The sequence below is a fragment of the Lepidochelys olivacea genome (genome assembly GCF_965140295.1).
Source record: "Lepidochelys olivacea isolate rLepOli2 genome assembly, chromosome: 2".
Classification (NCBI taxonomy): domain Eukaryota; kingdom Metazoa; phylum Chordata; order Testudines; family Cheloniidae; genus Lepidochelys; species Lepidochelys olivacea.
In genome coordinates this window covers 37206150-37226375 of record NC_140412.1, presented here as the reverse complement: position 1 = coordinate 37226375, position 20226 = coordinate 37206150, and the positions used below count along the sequence as shown (strand labels likewise).

The 20226-nt window shown below is 41.1% G+C and overlaps 1 protein-coding gene across 2 annotated transcripts; it reads right to left on the bottom strand.

The window, feature by feature from the left end:
• Positions 1-980: 980 nt before the first annotated feature.
• SLC25A32 (solute carrier family 25 member 32) lies at positions 981-20222 on the bottom strand. Of its 2 annotated transcripts, none has more exons than XM_084621668.1 (7): positions 19918-20222; positions 15794-15944; positions 10235-10320; positions 8832-8992; positions 2663-2776; positions 1838-1983; positions 981-1139 (listed from the first exon to the last, which is right to left on the bottom strand). In XM_084621668.1, exons 1-7 carry the CDS (start codon positions 20093-20095, stop codon positions 1004-1006), a joined length of 972 nt encoding a protein of 323 aa, XP_084477794.1. In that variant the 5' UTR covers positions 20096-20222; the 3' UTR covers positions 981-1003. The 2 variants fall into 2 exon arrangements, with proteins under 2 accessions (XP_084477794.1, XP_084477795.1); XM_084621669.1 differs by lacking the exon at positions 19918-20222 and adding an exon at positions 19569-19851.
• Between the last annotated feature and the right edge of the window lie 4 nt (positions 20223-20226).

Sequence of the window (20226 nt, the reverse complement as noted above, 5' to 3'; positions counted from 1 at the left end):
TACAAAAACTAGTGCAAAAGCATCAAGCTATTTATTAAACATGTCTATGTGTCTGAAACTCAACCTGGAGTTTACATGTAATCTCTGTAACTAAGAGGGACTTTATCTTTCCCTCTAAAGAGGAAAAACTGGAGAAGTGGCCAGCGACACATTAACCGCTGATTTAGGTCTGATGCTGCAAACATTTTGCAATATGCCTTGGACATTATACTAAAACTGGAGGTCTAGCAGATTTTAATATAATGGGCTGGGTGAACAGCCCTCCTCCTTACTGTCTCCAGCCACACTGTACCTTAAAGGTACTCTGAATCATAGAATATCAGGGTTGGAAGGGACCTCAGGAGGTCATCTAGTCCAACCCCCTGCTCAAAGCAGGACCAATCCCCAATTAAATGTTTGTGCTGTCCCCCGCACAGTCTCCTCCAGTGAGTCAGGGTTTGCACTGCACACACACTGCAGTCAGGGCATTCGTCATTCTGAAACCTGACAAATTACACATGGATGGGATTTAGAAAACTCCAGACCACCATGAGGACGAGCATGTACACAGTTCTGTTGGGTCACAGCCAAAGAGAGGCCCTGTGTTTGATACATCTGGAACCTGTCACAACTTTTGATGTCCTTACAAACCCACTCAATTAACCCTGGACATCATCAGCTTCTTGCGCTTGTATAGGAAAAGCTGATTTAGAGAGATCAGTTCACTGAAGGACATGGCTGTTGCAAGACTGGCTTTTTACAGTCACTGTGCTGTTTTAAGGTTGGAATGGGAACAGCTGTTTCAGGCAGAGGCTGCTGATTCACAGAGAAGAGGGAAATAGAGGGGTCAGGAGAGCTCCAATAGAAGAGAAGGCAGTTTGGGTTGTTCTCTCCAAATTCTTGCATTGATTACTGGAGCAGTTCACAATCTCAAGCTAGACAGTTGTACAATATTTCTCTCGGATTACAAGTTTCAAAAAATAAAGGACAGTAAACTCCACTGGATGCAAACTTCTAGCTTAATTTAATTATTCTCTTTTCTAAAATTAAGCAAAAAATTCGATACATTTTCATACACTACAAAGGTAATGCAGCAGGCAGGAGTCACTCTGATCACATTGGGGACGATCCCTTTGTAAAATCCATGAACTCCTTCTTTCCTTTGGGGGGTGGGAAAGAACATTTTTAAGCAGATTTGAATGAAAAATCACTGAGACAAACAAACATGGAAGCCCAGGATGTCTCTCCCCGTCCCCAATATTCAGTTTTACACCTATCCATTGTCTTCAAATTCTAGCCCTTGCACCTGTGCAACCCCACTGACTACGAAGAGTTTGTACAGATTTAACTAAGTCCAGGTCTGCACTACAGATCTATAGCAGTATAACTACATCGCTCAGGGGTTCGAAAAAACCACACCCCTGAGCAATGTAGTTACACTGATCGAACCCTCCTTGTAGAAACTGCTATGTCAACGCGAGACCGTCTCCCATTGACATAGGTACCGCCTCTCGGGGAGGTGGATTAACTAGGCTGAGGAGAGAAGCTCTCCCAATAGTATGTTAGCGTCTTCACTAAAGTGCTGCAATGGCGCACCAGTGCAGCTGTGCTGATGTAGTGCTGTACGTGAAGACAAGCCCTAAGTAAATAACTCCGTTGAGCAGGTGACGTACTAGGAGGAACAGAATCCAATTCACACTTGGCCCTGCAGAACCAACACAGCTAACAGAAAAAAAACAGTAATAAAAATGTGTCACTGAAGTCAGCAGACACAACACTGACTACAGACCGGGAGCAGATCTGTTGATTAAGGTGAGGTCATTTTCACAGAATTGCATTCTTACTTCTCTATGCCTACCTCCATGTCCTGCGAATAACATCAACCATTCCAGAGTACCGATTGTGTTGATCCTGAAGACGAGCTCGCACTACTTGATATGGGTATGTTGCTGATACAGCAAATATTTTGGATAGTGCTGCCATGGTAATGTATTCTAAAGCAGTCTAAAATTGTAAGAAAGTTACCAATGTTAGTTTAAGTCAAATTACAGACAACTAAAAATGCTGGGAACGATCACACTGCTTTTTAAAGCATGAACGGAGCAGTACTCTAGATTTTTTTTCTATAAGAAGGGTATACAGGTTCCAAGAAGTGCTGATGTTTATTACACATTAATACTAGCATTAGATGTACTTATTTTGGTGTAAAACCTGATTATACTGGATGCTCTCATTTATACCACAAGTTCAATAGCATACTTAAGTAATATCCTAAAAAGTATATTATAAATTACTTTTTTGGTATAGCTACTTTTTTATTTGTTTATATTTGTGGAACTACAAGCATTCTCCCAAAAGTTAATTTAACAACAAAACAAAAACAAACAAGATTTCCCAAGTTCTCAGATGAAAAGTAGATTACTCCAACATGTAAAAAAACAGTGCTAACTGTCTTGTGATGAGGTAATTTGTACCGAAAGTGAAAAAACAATGAGTATTTTCCTTATTTTTCCTATGTGATCTGCCAAAAGTTAACATAACATTAATAGCTAACCAATTGGTAGTTTGTGGCAATTGCACAAACAGTACACTCTCATCTGATCTATGTTCTAGATCTACAGTTCTGGTTTCCATATACTCACATACTATAAAAAGATAAATGTTTCGATTTTAGGCAACTTACCAATTTTGTATCCAATAGTCTGTTTCTATGCTTATTGTATCTCAATTTCAGATTTTCATATGCCATGAACTGAAGTGCTCCATGTGAAGTTCCAAACAGACCAGGCACAAATCCCTAAAACATTTTTATTAAAAAAACAAAAACAAAAAAAAAACAGGTTAATCTGTAACCCTTGAAAGCTAGACAACCTGCTTGCATCTGCTTATTCCAACATATGCTCTGCGCTCCCCTCCCAATACACACAACTCATTTATATTGTTGTAAAACCTAAAGACTACAACCAGGTTCGGCCCTGTTGTGCTACATACCATACAAAAACGTCTATCTAAACATCAGCCCCTGCCACACAGAGTTTACAGCTGTAAACCGCCCCCCCCCCCGCCTCCTTGCCATAAGGGGGTGAAACTTATCTGGGCCAGCCAGGGCTGAAGACTGCATCCCAGAAGCACTGCTGCTCTGTTGTCAGTCAACCCTCTCTTAAGCAGAGAGGAGGCTGGAAGGAGGAAACTAAACCAGCAGCTCCAGATGTCCCGACACAGGGGACTTCTGATTGGTTCTCTACCCCAGGGATCTGGGAGAGAGAAGATGGTTCTGTATCCCTCTGGGTAACAGTGTAGATAGACAAGGTGGATGAGACAATATCTTTTATTGCATCAACTTGTGTTGGAGAGAGAGACAAACTTTCCAGCTAAACAGAGCTCTTCTAAATAAAATAAAATGAAAGCTATTACCTCACCCACCTCGTGTCTCTAATATCCTGGGACCAGCACGACTAAAACACTACAAATAGTTGAGAAAGAGACAAGGAGGAGGTAGCCCCTCCTTTAAGGCGACATCGGAAAGGGTGAGTGAGATGGTGGCGGAGAGCACCAGACAGGAAGGGAGCATCCAGCTCCCCTCACAGATTGACTTTTTTTTTTTTCCAATTTTCCCAATCCTTAGTTGGGAAACTCCATTGAACTGGGCTTCCACAGGGTCTGCCATGCCACTCTGAGGGCAGTGACTGCCTGATGAACAGTTCAGCTGGCTGCCACAGCCAACAGCCTGATCACGAACAGTTACTTCACCCAGGAGGAAAAGCAAAAAGCTGGTGTCTAAGATTGTTACCCCAGAAGAGAAGGATTCAGATCATCCCAGCTATTTCCAAGATTCAGATCGCTCTGTGGATCACTGGACCCCCTCAGACAAGACACCAGGCCACAGTGCCTGCAATGTCTACAAGTGCACCATTGATAGGTACCTGGACTTGGGACTGACACGTTAGAGCAGTGGTTCTCAAACCTTTATACTGGTGAGCCCTTTTATATAGCAAGTCTCTGAGCGAGACCCCTCCCCCAATAAATTAAAAACACTTTTTAACATATTTAACACCATTATAAATGCTGGAGGCAAAGTAGGGTTTGGGGTGGAGGCTGACAGCTCGCGACCGCACCCGCATGTAATAATCTCGTGACCCCCTGAGGGGTCCTGACCCCCAGTTTGAGAACCCCTGTGTTAGAGGGCTGACATAATAACTAGAGTCAGGGAGACTTTGTGGGTGGTTGTTTTAAGTGACCAAAAGAGATATAAAAAGAGGTTTAGAGCATCCTCTACAGACGGCTTTGTATATATTTAAAAAAAACTATCCATGTTCATATATATTTATTTAGTATATTTTGTTCTTGACATTTTTTGTGTTTATAATTTCTATTGTTTATATAAAGCTTACTGGAGTTGTTTGGTAATTTGAGAATTGTGTACTTATTTATGAATGGAGTATGGTATCCCGTTAGGGTGGGTTACCCATTATTTCCCAGGAGGCACCGCTGATGGAGTAGCAGTTTGAATAATCCAGATCTACAGTGCGGGGAGTTGTGAGTTCAACACAGAGACCCACAATGGCAAAATGACCCTGGACCTCAAGAGGTCAAGCACACCCAACCCCTCCCGAGTGTGTACCTTCTGAGGTGCTTGGGGGAATGCAGGACGGGGAGAAGTCATGTCTTTTAGACTATGCTACAAGCGGACAAGACAAATAATTGGCTAGGGGAGACAAGGTAACAAATCCAAAAGAATGAGTTCAGGTTCTTAGCCAGTTATTAGCAGTGATCACTACTTGCCAGTCGCCAGGTTCCGTTCTTGTGAATACATCACAGGATGGCTGGCCTTTTAAGGGAAGCTCGGCCCAGCAATTCTGCAAGTTTTATCAGTAGTGATTTTATATTATTTATTTGTTGCTGATGAAAATGCTGAATAGCATCGGGCCTACTACCAATCCTTGTGGAACCCCACTAGAAACACCCCTACATTCAAAAATTCCTCACTGACGACTACTTTTTGAGATCTATCAGTTATCCACTTCTTAATCCATTTAATGTGAATTCTATAGAGACTATATAATGCTAATTTTTTAATGAGAATGTTGCGCTGTACTATGTATATTATATCTACGCAATTACTTTTATCAAACTTTTAATCTAAAAGATGACGAATATCAAGCTTGACAAGACCTATTTTCCCTAAACACATGTTGACTAGCATTAATTATATTCCCATCTTTTACTACTCGACCAGTTGAATTCAATGTCAGCTTTTCCCTTATTCAGCCAACTCTTTTAGGACTCTCACATCAGCACGCCTGGATAACTTGCACTCAGACAAATTTATCACTAGCAGATGTTGTTTAACATCCTTCTCAGTTACTGATGGACTGGAATGTATTATCATTGTCATATGATGAGAGCATCATCCTGATTCTTTCCAAATACAGAACAGAAATATTTATTGAACACTTCTTCCTTTTCTCCATAATCAACAATTATAGCATTTCAATGGGTCTATATCATTGCTAGGATTTTGTTCCCAATATAATTAAAAACGTCTACTTATTGTCCTTAGCCCTGCCAGCCATGGATTTTTCCCTTGTATTCTTTGGAATCAATGAATTACAAATTATGAAGTGCAAAAAATTGATAAGGGAAGCTATCTACTCCCTCCTTTTCCATGTGTTACATTTTGCTTTTTTATTTCTAATTGCTGCTGTCACTTCACCCTGAACTCAGATGATCTCGAAGGATGCAAGTTTGGAGGCATCTGAGGAGGAGACTGCAGTAGCCAAGGCATGATACTTAAAAAAAAAATCTCTGCTATAGTCCCTTTCAAGATATGTTTACATATCCGCTCAACAAAGGATTTATTGTTAATCAGTAGCTTTAATCTAAGGAAAAACACAAAATGGACTATATAGCTGACATGCTAACTCAAGTGATTTTATTATGAGTTTCACAATATTCGGTGTTTTTCTTAAAACCCCAGCACCTGGGGTCTTGTGATTATATGAGAATCTGTTTATTTTTTAATTTAAGATTTTAGCCCTAATGGTTATGGAGAAAAGCTAAAGAACATGAACCTTGAAGTCACCAAGTCAAATAGAGAACCAAAAAAATTAGTATATTTTAAATCTCATTATTTTTAAGCCAACCTCATGATATTTTTGGGGCCTAAATCATGATTTGGCATGCTCAGGCCTGGGATTACTGTGCTGGCTCTTTTAAGACCTGGTAAGACCAGCTTGCTGTTTACTGGGCCTCAACCCTTTCAAACAAGGGAATTCTGGCAGATGAAGTCTCCAGGAGGCAATGATGGGCAGGGCATATCATGTGACAGCTAGGCTATAAACAGAGAACTATTCTTGCCTCAGTTTGGCAGAGCCCCTCTCTCTGGTCTCTTCACCAAAGAAACAACCTTGTGGATAGACTAAAGAAACAGGCAGGTGAAGAGAACAGAACTTGAGCATCAAGTATCTGAAGGAAAAGGCCTGAGGCAATATAGTAAGGGTGCAGGCTTGAGACCTGGCACTGGGCACTTGTGCTTATTTTGGGACCACAAGCTGGGTTGAATGAAGCCTCCTTCACCCCGCATCAATAGAATGACTACTGATTTGGCCTGGGGAGGATCAAGAAAAAAAAAAAAACCTGCTTAATTCAGGAAAGGCAAGTTATTGAGGAACCCTGTATCAACAGGGCAAATGAACTACCAATCCCAGGCAGGCCTGAAAATTGTGGATGCAAGGCCATGTGCACAACAGGCTAAAGAGAAAGCTTTTTCAGGGATTGCAAAAGAAACTGTTCAGTTCAGAGAGGGCAACCCTGGGTAAGTGGGGTGCGAAAGAGATGCATTTTGCTTTTGGGATAATTAGAGTCCAGACGGAGAACTCTTTACTGTGGTTTGGCTGGAGGGCTAGATTCCAAGTCACTCATCCACCAGAGGAAGACTGCAGCCCACAAGCTAAAGAAGAGAAACATAGGCAGTGAAATATGAGAGATAAGAATCAGTTAGACACAACTGTGGAGAATGAGGAAGTGTACCTTATTCATCTGCAAAAATGGTTATCTGAAGAGAATACTGAATACAGCTTTGTGTTCTCAAAAAGAAAAGGAGTACTTGTGGCACCTTAGAGACTAACCAATTTATTTGAGCATAAGCTTTCGTGAGCTACAGCTCACTTCATCGATGCATACTGTGGAAAATACAGAAGATGTTTATATACATACAAACCATGAAAAAATGGGTGTTTACCACTACAAAAGGTTTTCTCTCCCCCTACCTCACTCTCCTGCTGGTAAGCTATTAGTTAGTCTCTAAGGTGCCACAAGTACTCCTTTTCTTTTTGAGAATAAAGACTAACACGGCTGTTACTCTGAAGCTTTGTGTTCGTAGGTCACAGACTCTAGTTCATACTAAACAAAACTTCACAAAGCTTCAAACATGGCGCACAGAGGATGAAGCAGCAGGGAAAGTCATTCCATGCTTTAATTTCTTTAAAAAGAAAAGGCCTTAACTACTCTAGACTAGAATATAACAGGCTGAAACAGGCCTAATCTCAAGCAAAAGTTGCTTGATGTGGATACTTATGTGGGTAACCTTCTTTAGATAACAGCTATTATAGGCTCTTTCAAAGGAAGTACCTAGCTTGGATGCCTACTCTTGCACGTAAGATTAGCATTAGAGAGAAGCATCCAAAGCCAAGACACATACTAAACACATGGAAAATCTGAAAGGCAACCCAATGGAACAGAATTTAAGAAGTCCTAACAGATGCAAGAAATTAGAACTGATCTACATGGAACAGAACAAACATTTATCCAGGCACACCAAAGAATCCCAGCAACTTCAGGTTAAGGAGTAAGTGAAATATTTTGTTTCAGAGTTATCAGAACGTGGCATTCATTGGTACCTGCTACAACAATCTCAGAGACTGGGATCAGGTTTCCCGCAGCAAATAAGGGAGATTAACATTCAGTAACCTACCCATAGTTGCTAAGAGTCAGTAAGCCTGTTCCTCCGCATTAGCTGGATTAGAAGAACCAGAGTTCTTCAGGTCTCCAAGGTATCCATGACTGTCCTAATGTCATGGCCTGAAGGAAGGAACGCAGAACCAAGTTCAAATCAAGCTGGTATTTTGTTTCCCTAAATAAATTCTCACACCAAAAGAATAAAAGCCATATTTGCAGTTGTGTAGCTAGTAGTTGTAGCCAAATTTAAAATCCTACAAAATGTGTGGATCCAGAGCTGAAGATGACACATTACAGGCCTAAATGCCTGGGAATGGGATGTGGGAGGCGACTGCAGTATTGTCCATAGTAATGGAGGGAAGATTAATAACTCTGTTTCAGTCACACTGCATTTAAGATGATGGTTGGACATTCATGAGATGTCAGAAAGACAGACAGAGAGATGGGATTGGATGACGGGGAACAGTTTGACCAGTAACAGCACCAATCTGCCCTAGAAATTATGCTCTGTTGCCACCACCTCTCTCCTCCAACGACTAGAAGAGAATACTACAGAAGAAAAATTAATGATCATTAAACAAAAGCAGTTCTCGATTCAACTTTTCTATTTTAGTCATATTCCTCTCATCTGAGTTTCAGCCCACAATGCTTTTGTCCACGTACCCCATAGTCTTCCCTCTTCCAGTTTCACTACTGCTTATCCTTCTGCAACCTTTACTTACCATTATAAGCTTTTTTTGCTGCAATCCTCTGGTGTGGAAGAAATAGGCTTATGAGATGATGAAAGGTAGCTTTTATAGTAACATGTAACAACTTTCCAATTCCACAAGAGCCACAGTGCTATTACACCCATGATAAATTCCAGAATTCTTCTCCATTATGTCAAATTATATTACCTTGTATAAACCACGTATACCCTCGAGCTTGTATATCTTTATAAGAGCATCAAACATTCCTTTGTACTGGCGCTTTGATGAATCAATGCCAGCATCATATTGTAACACAAGCCGTGTCTTCGTTACCCATATTGGGTTTGTGATACAGAGGGTCATGACTCCTAAGAACAGATGGAAGTTAGACTAATATTATGAATGCCACTCTGAAAGTTTGTACCCCTTTGTTCAATTCAGTACAAAACACACACCCCCCCATCCTACAAGAGCACTAAACAAGAAAAATGTAAGCATCCCACTCTTTTCCTCTTAACTTTGAGAGCCAAATCCTGCTGCAACAGTTCTGCTGAACAGAGGGTGGGAGGGGAAACTGGTACAATTTGGGGAGTCTGTGCAGAAAAGCATGCTGCAGACCACAGGGCTCCCTGTGTATCCTTTACATTGGGGCTAGTGGATATCTCCTCCTTTAGTCCACCAGGGTCCAAATGGTGGAATCTGGACATAAGCAGCTAGTATTATTTTATTTGTGCTTTAATTATCTCAATTTAGCCTTATGGCACACAAAATTTCAAAATTAAACAAGGGGGCACAGAAATAAAGTGTCCATGTAATGAACCACCTCGCTCTGTCAGAATGTTTGACCTGATGTAGCTTTACAGATTACTTTAAGTCATAGGACTGTAAAGTAATGACAAACTAAGGATATACATTAAATTGTAATACTGCAACAAGAACTCTTCCAAAGCTCCAAGATTACCATCTATATCAAAGAAATGTGTACAAGAACACTAGAAATGACTTAGATTAAAAATTGCAGAGATCAGATATTTTTATTTTGTAGGTAAGATATTTTGAGCATTGGATTGGACCTGTAGTGTCGATAAGTTCTGGAATTCAGATCCATTTTATTCTTTAAGAATTAAATGTATCTGAATTCAAGATCTTATTGACACTACAGGTCCAATCCACTGCTTATTAAAGCCAACCAAGTTATTGTACTGCCTTCAATGGGTGCCTGATTGGTCCTATATCTGCTTTTGTGTGTCATTCTAAGTGCACAAAATTAACACTAATACATTATATTACAAGGATGTGTTTAATAAATTTTGGCCTTTTATTGAACAGCTGCATATAGTTTATGCACTAGAATTTGTATAAAATATTAAGAAAAGAGGGCTAGGCAGCCATAAAACATTTTAGTGGTTGCTATTTATGAATAAAAATGTAGAACACACAGCTGTCCAACCAAACAGTATTAAATTATTTATTACTTTATAAGTGAATGCAGCTGGACTGAAACACTTGCACTTGCCATCTGGAAGAAAAAGTAACATTGACAGACAAAGGCAAAAACAGCATATGGACAGGCTGAAGGTAAACATTAATCTCGCTTGCATTTTCCTCACCGGCCTCAGCAGCTGACACTAGGTGTTCGGTTGCACCAAGACCTTCCAGCTTTCTTTCCTCCTTGTAGGCTTTGATGGCATTATAGCTGGAAGAGGTAAAACATATTTAGATAGAAGAAATACAGATCATTTAGGAAAAGGTTTTTAAAGATTACTTTATGCACCATTGCCCATTAGAGAGCAGACAGAGTCAGAGATTAACCTGTCTCAGTCAGATGCAATACAAATTGCTGAATTGTAGCTTTAGGCTATTTAAATATCTTTTACAACAGTACTCTTTAAAGTGACAGAATATTCCTAGATGACAACAACGGGACTGCACCCTGTAATTTTTATCTTAAGCGAAGAATTAGTTTGTATGAGATGCTTATAAGACAAAAGACTGCCTCTTCATAAAACCTAGGTGGTAGGTATTCATTTTCTAGCACTACATTACATCAATCTTTATCTGCTGGATTGACCTCATGCCCTCTGGTCTGCATTCTGGATTTTGAGTGAACTTTCACTGGGAGGTGAACAGGTGGAAGTCAGAAGAGAATAAGCTCTAGATCAGGGGTCTCAAACTCAAATGACCACGAGGGCCACATGAGGACTACAGCATTGGCCTGAGGGCCTCATCACTGACACCCCCACACTGCCCCTGGCCCCGCCCCCATTCCAACCCCTTCCCTGAGGCCCCGCCCCCATTCCAACCCCTTCCCTGAAGTCCCCAACCCAACTCTGCTCCCTCCCTGCCCCCAGGGGGTGCAGGGTGCGGCAGGGACTCAGGGCAGGGAGTTGAGGTACAGGAGGTGTGCAGGGTGCGGCAGGGGGCTCAGGGCGGGGAGTTGGGGTGCAGGAGGGGTGTAGGCTCCGGCCAGGCGCCGCTTACCTAGAGCGGCTCCAGGGTGGCAGCGGTCAGGGCAGACTCCCTGCCTGCCTGCCCTGGCCCCGCTCAGCAGCCAGAACCACGTCCCTGTGGCCCCTGGAGGAGGGGTGGGGCACGTGGCTCCATGCGCTGCTTTTGCTGCTCCTCCAGGTACCTTCTCCGAAGCTCCCATTGGCTGCGGTTCCCCGTTCCTGGCCAATGGGAGCTGCAGGGGGCAGTGCCTGGAAGCAACGCACAGAGCCCTCTGTGCCACCCCAACCCCCACAGGGACGTGATGCCAGGAGCAGCGCGGCACTCGCGGCACCAGGGGGGGCAATCTTGGCCTGCAGGCTGTAGTTTGCCCACCCCTGGCCCGGACGTAGGCGACGCGGGTGGGGGCGCACAGGGAGCTTGGCTAATAGTCATTGATGGACCTATTCTCCATGAACCAATCCAGTTCTTTTTCGAACTGTTATACTTTTGGCCATCACAACATCCCATGGCAATAAGTTCCACAGGTTAATTGCATGTTGTGTGAAAAGCACTTCCTCGTTTGTATTAAACTTATCAATTTCATAGGGTGACCCCTAGTTTTTGGAAAGGGTTTCACTTTTCTATTCACTTTCTTCACACCATTCATGATTTTATAGACCCCTCATCTCTCTCCTTAGAAATCTCCTTTCCAAGCTGAACACCCCCTATCTGTTTAGTCTCTCCTAATATGGAAGCCATTCCATACCCTTGATTATCTTTGTTGCTCTTCTCTGAACCTTTTCCAGTTCCACTATATCCTTTTTGAGAGGGGACAAACAGAACTGGACACAGTATCCCAGGTGTGGGCACATCATGGATTTATAAAGTGGTATTGTATCTTCTGCCTTATTTTCTATCCCCTTCCGAATAGTTCCTAACATACTGAGAGACTTTTAGATTGCTGCTGGGCATGAAGTGGAAGTTTTCAAAGAACTATCCACAGTTACTCCAAGATCTCACTTAATTTGCCATTTTCTTACCCAGTTTTGTAAGATTCCTCTGTAACTCCTCAAAGTCTGCTTTGGACTGAACTATCTTGAATAATTTTCTATCAGCAGCAAATTTTGCTGCTTCATGGTTCACTCCCTTTTCCAGATCATTAATTAATGTGTTGAACAGCACAGGTACCAGTACAGATCCTGGGGAATCTGCTGTTCACCATTTTCCACTGAAGACAGACAAGCTACAAGTAAAGTTATTTAATATTTCTGCAGCATCATAATAATAAAACCTAGCTCTTATACAGTACTTTCCATCAGCTCTCAAAGCCTTTTACAAGGGAGGTCAATATCATTATCCTCCCCATTTTACAGACGAGGAAACTGAGGCACATAGAGGTAATAATTTGCCCAAGGTCACCCAGCAGGCCAGTGGCAGAGCCATGAATAGAATCCAGTCTCCTGAATCCCAGACAGAGTGAATAAAAATCAATAATAAAAAAAAAGAAAAAGAAAAATCTGATTTAGATTAAAAATTTGATTTTTAAAAAATTAAACTTGAAATTATAACCACAAAAAGGAAATAAAACATACTTTTTAATGTAAGTAGTACATGTTAAAGGAGTTCCGGAGACCTGTCGATTTCTCAAAGAGACAATATTAAAGGCACAACAAACTATCCTGATGCCAAGGAAAGCTAAACAGAATATTAGGAGGCCAATATGGCTCCATCTGGAGCTCTTTAATGACCTGAAAATCAAAAGGGAATCGACAAAGAGTAGAAATATGAAAAAATTGCAAGGGATGAGTACAAAAGAATAGTGCAAGCATGCAAGGACAAAATCAGAAAGGCTAAGCCACAATATGAATTACACCTAGCAAGGGATGTAAAAGGCAATAAGAAGAGGTTCCATAAATACAGTAGGAGCAAGAAAAAGAAGAAGGCAAGCATAGGTCCACAACTTACCAGTGAAGGAGAGCTAATAATGGATGACACTGGGAAGGCTGAACTCTTTAATGCTTATTTTGCTCCTGTCTTCACTAAAAAGGTTAATTGTGACCAGACACTTAACATAACATTTACAACAGGGGAAGGCACACAAGCCAGAACAGGAAAAGAACAAGTTAAATTTGTTCAGGTTAGCAGGGCCTTATGAAATTCACCCTAGAGTATTTAAGGAACTAGCTGAAGCAATCTCAGAACCGTTAGTGAATATCTTCAAGGATTTATTGGAGACAGGTGAGATCACAATGGACTAGAAAAGAGCAAACCTAATACCTATCTTTAAAAAGGAAACAAAGAGGACCCAATGAATTATAGACCAGTCACCCTAACTTTGATACCTAGAAAGACACTGGAATAAAATGATTAAACTATCAATTTGTAAGCACCTAGAGGATAATAGGGTAATACGCTATAGCCAACGTAGATTTGTCAGGAACAAATCTTGCCAAACCAACCTAATTTCCTTCTTTGACAGTTATTGGCCTAGTGGTTGGGAACAGCTATAGATGTGCTACACCTTCATTTTAATAAGGCTTCTCCCACGTGACATTCTTATAAGCAAACTAGGGAAATACAGTCTAGATGAAATAAATATAAGGTGAGTGCACAACTGGTTGAAAGACTGTACTCAAAAAGTAGTTATCAATGGCTCACTGTCAAACCAGGAGAATGTACCTAGTGGGGCCCTGCAGTTCTGTCCTGGGTACAGAACTCCTCAACATTTTCATTGATGATGACTTGGATAATGGAACAGAGAGAATGCTTATAAAATCCAAGCTGAGAAGGGTAGCAAGAACTATGGAGGACAGGATTAAAATTCAAAATGACCTTGACAAATTGGAGAATTTTCATGACATCAACAAGATGAAAGTCAGTAAAGGCAAGTGCAAAGTACTACACTTTGGAAGGAAAAATCAAATGGAAATAACTGGCTAGGCAGCAGTACTGCTGAAAAGACACTCTGGGGCATAGTGGATCACAAATTGAATATGAGCCAGCAATGTGATGCAGTTGTGAAAAAGGCTAATATTATTCTGGGGTGTATTAATAGGAATGTGGTATGTATGACATAGAAGGTAATTGTTCTGCTCTACTTAGCACTGGGGACCTCAGCTGGAGTATTGTGTCCAGTTGTGTTCACCAGGCATTAAGAAAACATGAACAAATTGGACAGTGGAGAGCAACAAAATAATGAAAGGTTTAGAAAACCTGACCTACGAGGAAGGTTTTAAAAAACTGAATACGTTTAGTCCTGACACAGCAGGGGGAGAGGGGAGGGCACTTGAATCAGTAACAGTCTTCAAATAATGTTAAGTGCCATTATAAAGAGGACAGTGATCAATTGTTCTCCATATCCACTGAGAGTAGGACAAGTACTAATTAGCTTAAGCTATAGCAAGGAAGATTTAGGTTAGATATTAAGAATTAAGAAAAACTTTCTAACTATAAGGAAATTAAATATTAGAATAGGTTACAAGGGAATTTATGGAATTCTTGCAATGGGAAGATTTTAAGAACAGGTTAGACCAACAACTATTAGGGATGGTCTAGGTATACTTGCTCCTACCTCACTGTGAAGGGATGGACTACCTCACCTTGAGGACCCTAATAGACCTACACTGCTATGTTTTCTATGTTTGCTGACAAAGTTTTAAAGAAAGCTGAACCACTGACCTGGTCAAAGTCACTGGCTAAGCACCTGAAACCAGAATTTGCTGAAGTGATAAACCAGCTATTGACAGCAGTACCCTCTTCTGCAGGTGCAGAGACTTTTTTTTTTTAAATTTTAGTCTATTCAAATAGTTCAATCAAAGTAAAGAATCTGATTGGAAGTTGGAAAAACAACAGGAAAACTTGTTTTCCCTCTTCCAATCCATGAATAAAAATGGGGTGTGAGGATGAGATCTACTACTTCTAAAATCTTGAAGGACATGGTGACCAGAAATAATTGTGTCAATTCACTGTAGTATTTCCTTAATAAAGCAATAAGTTTTAATACAAAGCATGTTTTGATGATCTTTTTCTTATGTATCCAGTACATTTAAGGTAGTTTTATTTAACTAATAAAAACTATTTTAAAATGCTGTTTTTGTGTACTTGAGTTTCAATTTCTATTCAAATACTTAGAAAAGATGCAAATAAAAATTAATAATCTAATAAATAAAATGCATCGTTCACAATTTTCTAATAAAAATGTAAGAAACCCAAGACTCAATGTGTTTTACACTAAATAATTGCTAAGTAAGTGTATAGACATAGTGCATTCTCCTGATTAGCAAAAACATACCATATTGCATGTCAAGACTTTATCTAGTTGTAAATCAACATTTTGAATGGTTATACCAACCAGTGAGAATGAATCTTTCTTTAGGAAAATAACTAAAGTACAAACGCAAGACAACATTAAAAGTGATTAAGTTAAAATAGATCATGAGTACAGTTGGTTAAAGGATGATTAAAACTGATTTAAATCAATCCACCCTGGTTCCAATCCAGTACTCTATTCATTAGGCCAAACTACCCTCCAAGGCATGCACTATACTTTACAACAGTTACAGATCCCTGTCCTAAACTGCTTACAGTCTAAATAAGACTTAAAATATCAAGTGATGACAAAGGGAAACATTTATATTTATGCACCCTCACCATCTCCCCAAAATCAAAGTGCAAGGATTCACTTTGCATATTCAAGGATCACTTTGCATAGAATATTAATATTCTACAGATCCACTTACAAGAAAAAGTAGAGTCCCCAGGAGGCACCTGCACCCCACATGTTTGGAGTTACCCCTTTGTACAGGCCACGTAGTCCTTCATGCTTCCAGACAGTGATCAAACAGTGTAGAATCCCTTTGTATTTTGGTCTCAATTCCAACCCGTCACTCACTATTTAAAAAAGAGATTACACTGAAAAAAACCCCAACATTCCATAAAGAGTAAAAGTGTGCGGTATAAACACTACAAAGCAAATACCTTTTTCTCTAGGCTGAGCAGGGAAATGTGCAGTGTTAAAGAAAGCTGTAGTGAACCCGCTGGCATAACTATTTACACTAGAACCTCAGAGTTACAAACAGTTCATGAATGGAGGTTTTCTTTGTAACTGTGAACAAAATGTTACGGTTGTTCTTTCAAAAGTTTACAAGTGAACATTGACTTAATACAGCTTTGCAACTTAGTATGCAGAAGAAAAATGCTGCTTTTAATCACCTTAATTTAAATGAAACAAGCACAGAAACATTTTCCTTACCTTGTCAAATCTATTTTTTTAAATCTTTCCCTTTATATTTTTAGCAGTTTACATTTAACACACTACTGCACTGTATTTGTTCCCCCCTACCCCCCGCTGCTGCCTGATTGCATACATCTGGTTCCAAATGAGGTGTGTGGTTGATTGGTCAGTTCGTAACTCTGGTGTTTGTAACTCTGAGGTTCTACTGTAGCTGTATTCCGAAGGTGAATGTGAGTTAAGGTTTGGGGAACTGTACAATGGATTGATGCAGTTGTTCTGCAGACTTCCTAAGGTCAACAGGATGGAAGCACCTCTCACTGAGAAGGTAACTCTGCTGCAGTGTACCTTAGATGAGTAGCGTCCTTGACTTAAAGCATTTTGTCAGTTTTACAGAGGACGGAGTTTGTCTTATTAATGCCGTAAGAGTTTTATGCTACATCTAACCTATAATCTTTGACATTTTTGTGGTCCTCGACAAATACTACTTTTCTCCCCCAAACGATTTTCGTCCCTTGGAATTTTTATAATGACTTTAGCAAGAAATTCCCATTTAAAATGTATCATCCACGTTTGATGTAGGATTTTCAACAGGTCATGATCCGGTCAATTCAAAATCAGTTTTCACCAGAACAATCAAAGGCTATTTCCATGCTAAATTCTAACTTTTTCTCTGCCGCTCCTCACTACTTGGGCTGCATTGCATTTTTTTTTTTAAATTAGAACAAAGTGTATCTTTGGCCCTTTTCTATTCAACAGCTGAACTGTTTTTAGCCCAAACTTTCAAAGACATTCACCTTAAGAAAAGATGGAAGTTATGGAAAGTTTTAGCCTGAGAGATTTCAGATGGAACAGAAATGTTTGTGTAGCCTTGACTATAGCCACTATAGCAGTTGCTTCTGCTCTTACTATAATATAAGACTGTAAAATTAATGGCTACAGTATTTGCGATACAAGGAATTTACCTCGAAAGCAGGAACCAGAGGTGGGGTTCAGAGTGACCTAAACTTCAAACTAAAGCAAACTTTCCCAACTCTGTTAAGCCTGTGTCACAACAAGGAAGTCAGCTCAAAATTTTGCCACCAGAGTGGCTTCCTGGCCTGCTTATGCAGAGAAACTATGCCCCCATCAGAAATGGTAGTTTGGTAACTAAAACACAGACAGCATTTTCTGTTTATTACATCCATTCTCTGACCCGCCTCATGTACATAATATGTTCTGACAAAGACCAAGTTTGAAAAAAGAAATGGATCAGCAGGACCTCAAAACAACAGGGGAGTCAGAGCCTGGAACATACATTAGGGTGGTCAGTGAAGTTGTTGTTTACCAATATAATCTTAATCTCAGGTTATCAATTGCATTTCACTTTAACGGTTTCTTAACCACCCTAATTAAATCTAGTGAGATCTTGGAGGTGTGGGAGCTCCTACCCTAAACTTGTTTTTAAACTTCTCTTTAATTAATAGTTTAGGTTTTTTTTAATCACGATCCTCATTTCTCAGTCCCTAATTCCACTTCCTGGTTGAAGGCAGAGGCTGGAGACTCTTCTGGGTTTAACCCTGGCTTAGGTAAATGAAAAATGAAATCCCATCTATGCTGTTTGGTGAGAATTCATCTTGGTGGGGTGGACACATATTTGGCATCAGAGTTCCAACCAATAATTCAGGGGGACAGCTCAAAATGCACTGATTGACGGTGATGTTGTGGGCTAAAACCTACCACCTGAGGCCACAAGCAGCAGGAATCACATGGAGCAGAGAAGAGGTTTTATCCTTGGTGAGGTCTTGGCGCAGAAAAAAACCTGAGGCATCAGAATGCGCACCCCCTCCCCCCCAAAATTATTTCTGGGAATCAGAAAAGAGCATGTAAAGGGCCCATTCTGGTGAGGGAAGGAGTCCAAGTCTCAGTGGTTTGGAATACAGACTTTTGTCTAGTCATACCATAAAGCTCTTGAGAAACAGCCAGCATCCAAGGCGTGGGAAATCACAAATACAATCGAAAATGGAACTGTCAAAGCCCAAGAACAAAGTTGGAATGCAAAACTTAGAGGGGTCTGTGACAGTTAGGAATAAGAGCTGAGCTGAGGTATAGAGAAGTTTAGCTAGCTATCACTGCCAAAATAAGGCAAAAATGTGGTATTAGATGTCAGAAAAAATAAGATTTAGAGGAAGGGACACTGTCCTGTTAAAATATCTTGGGTTACCAGACCTTTAAGACTACTGAAACTAGTTTATTTTTCACCACCTATTCTATCTGCTGCTAATATATCAATAAGATTTTCATAATAAACAGAAATCTAGTCAATTTTTCTTCTACACAGTCAGTTGTATTTTCCAGGTGTCCATATGCTTGACACAATGCTCCATCTGTAACTGTAAGAAAAAGTGTTTAAATCCTCACCAAAAAAGTACAATTCTACTTGAATCTTTAAATGTTACAGAAAACATATTTTGTAAATTCAAAAATTCACAACATTTAATTTTGGAGGCTAAATTATCCAAAAATCCATTTGAAATAAATATAAAGAAATTAGGCAGTTGTTTAACCTATATATAAACAGATGTGATAAAATAGAGGCTTCAGAAGAACAACTCATCAGCCACATCAACAGTAGCTCATCGGAAAGAAGAGGACACCCTTCCCTGCAGAGAAACTGCAATTCCAACTTCATTCTCTGCTGACCAGCATCACAGCCTACAATAATGGGGCTAAATTTAGTTGGGGATTGGTCCTACTTTGAGCAGGGGGTTGGACTAGATGACCTCCTGAGGTCCCTTTCAACCCTGATATTCTATGATTCTATGATTAAATTAAATACTCTTTTGTCTCTACTATTTAATTTATTGGATCTAAAGTCAGTAAAACTCCCCAGTTATGTACCATGGGAGAAATTAATCTAACACATAAGGAATTTAATATTGCATGTCATATATGAACAAGATAACCGAATACTTGTTATAATAGTGTATTAAGGTTAAGTGTATTCTGACAGGTGCTTAGATCCAGTCAATGTACCAAAATTGCGATGGTTCTTAAACTTTTATACTGCTGACCCCTTTCACATAGCAAGCGTCTGAGTGAAACTCCCCCTTATAAATTAAAAACACCTTTCAATACATTTAACACCATTATAAATGCTAGAGGCAAAGAAGGGTTTGGGGTGGGGGCTGACAGCTCGCGATCCCCCATGTCATAACCTCGTGACCCCCTGAGGGGTCCCGACCCCCAGAAAACCCCTGAGTTAAAGTTTAGTGTTACTCAGTATTGTGCTGGATCGTGCTTACAGTACATTCGCAATCCCAGGCTTTGCTGTAATCGCAGCCCCCCGGTCCCCTCGACCTTTGCTCCCACTAGAAGTCTCGAGTCGTGGCTGGTTTCGGAGAGCCGTAGGCGCCGGGGAAGGAGAGCGGGCACCGCACGCACCACGCCCCTGCGCAGCTCGCTCTAACCTTCCGGCAGCATGGCAAATCCATGCTCTGAAGCGAAGGTGGGAAGAGGCAGACTGGAAGCCAGGCTGTGCTACGCGCTGTGCCTCAGTTTCCCCAGTGGGAGTGGCTCCAGCAGGCGTAGTGGCCCGTCCAGGGAGGGTGCCCCCTCTGCAGGGGAACGGGGGGAGCAGGGGGCCCGCCTCACCTGCGAAGCGGATCTTCACCAGGTCCAGCGGATGCAGCACCAGGGTGGAGAGGACCCCGCCGCTCAGACCCGCCACAAGGCTCTCGTACCGCACGTGTCTGAACAGGGGCCGCAAGGGCGGGGCCGGCGGAGACTCCACCGCGCGCACCGGCCCCCGCGTGCCCTGAGCCGCACTCATCAGCCCTCGCCCACCGCACCACCAGCCCCGTGGCAGAGACAGAGGATAGGGGAGGGCTAGCCCCTGGCGCCGACCAAGCTCCCTCGCTGGTGGGTGGAGCCGGGCAACACGTTGGGATTGGGGAGGGTGTC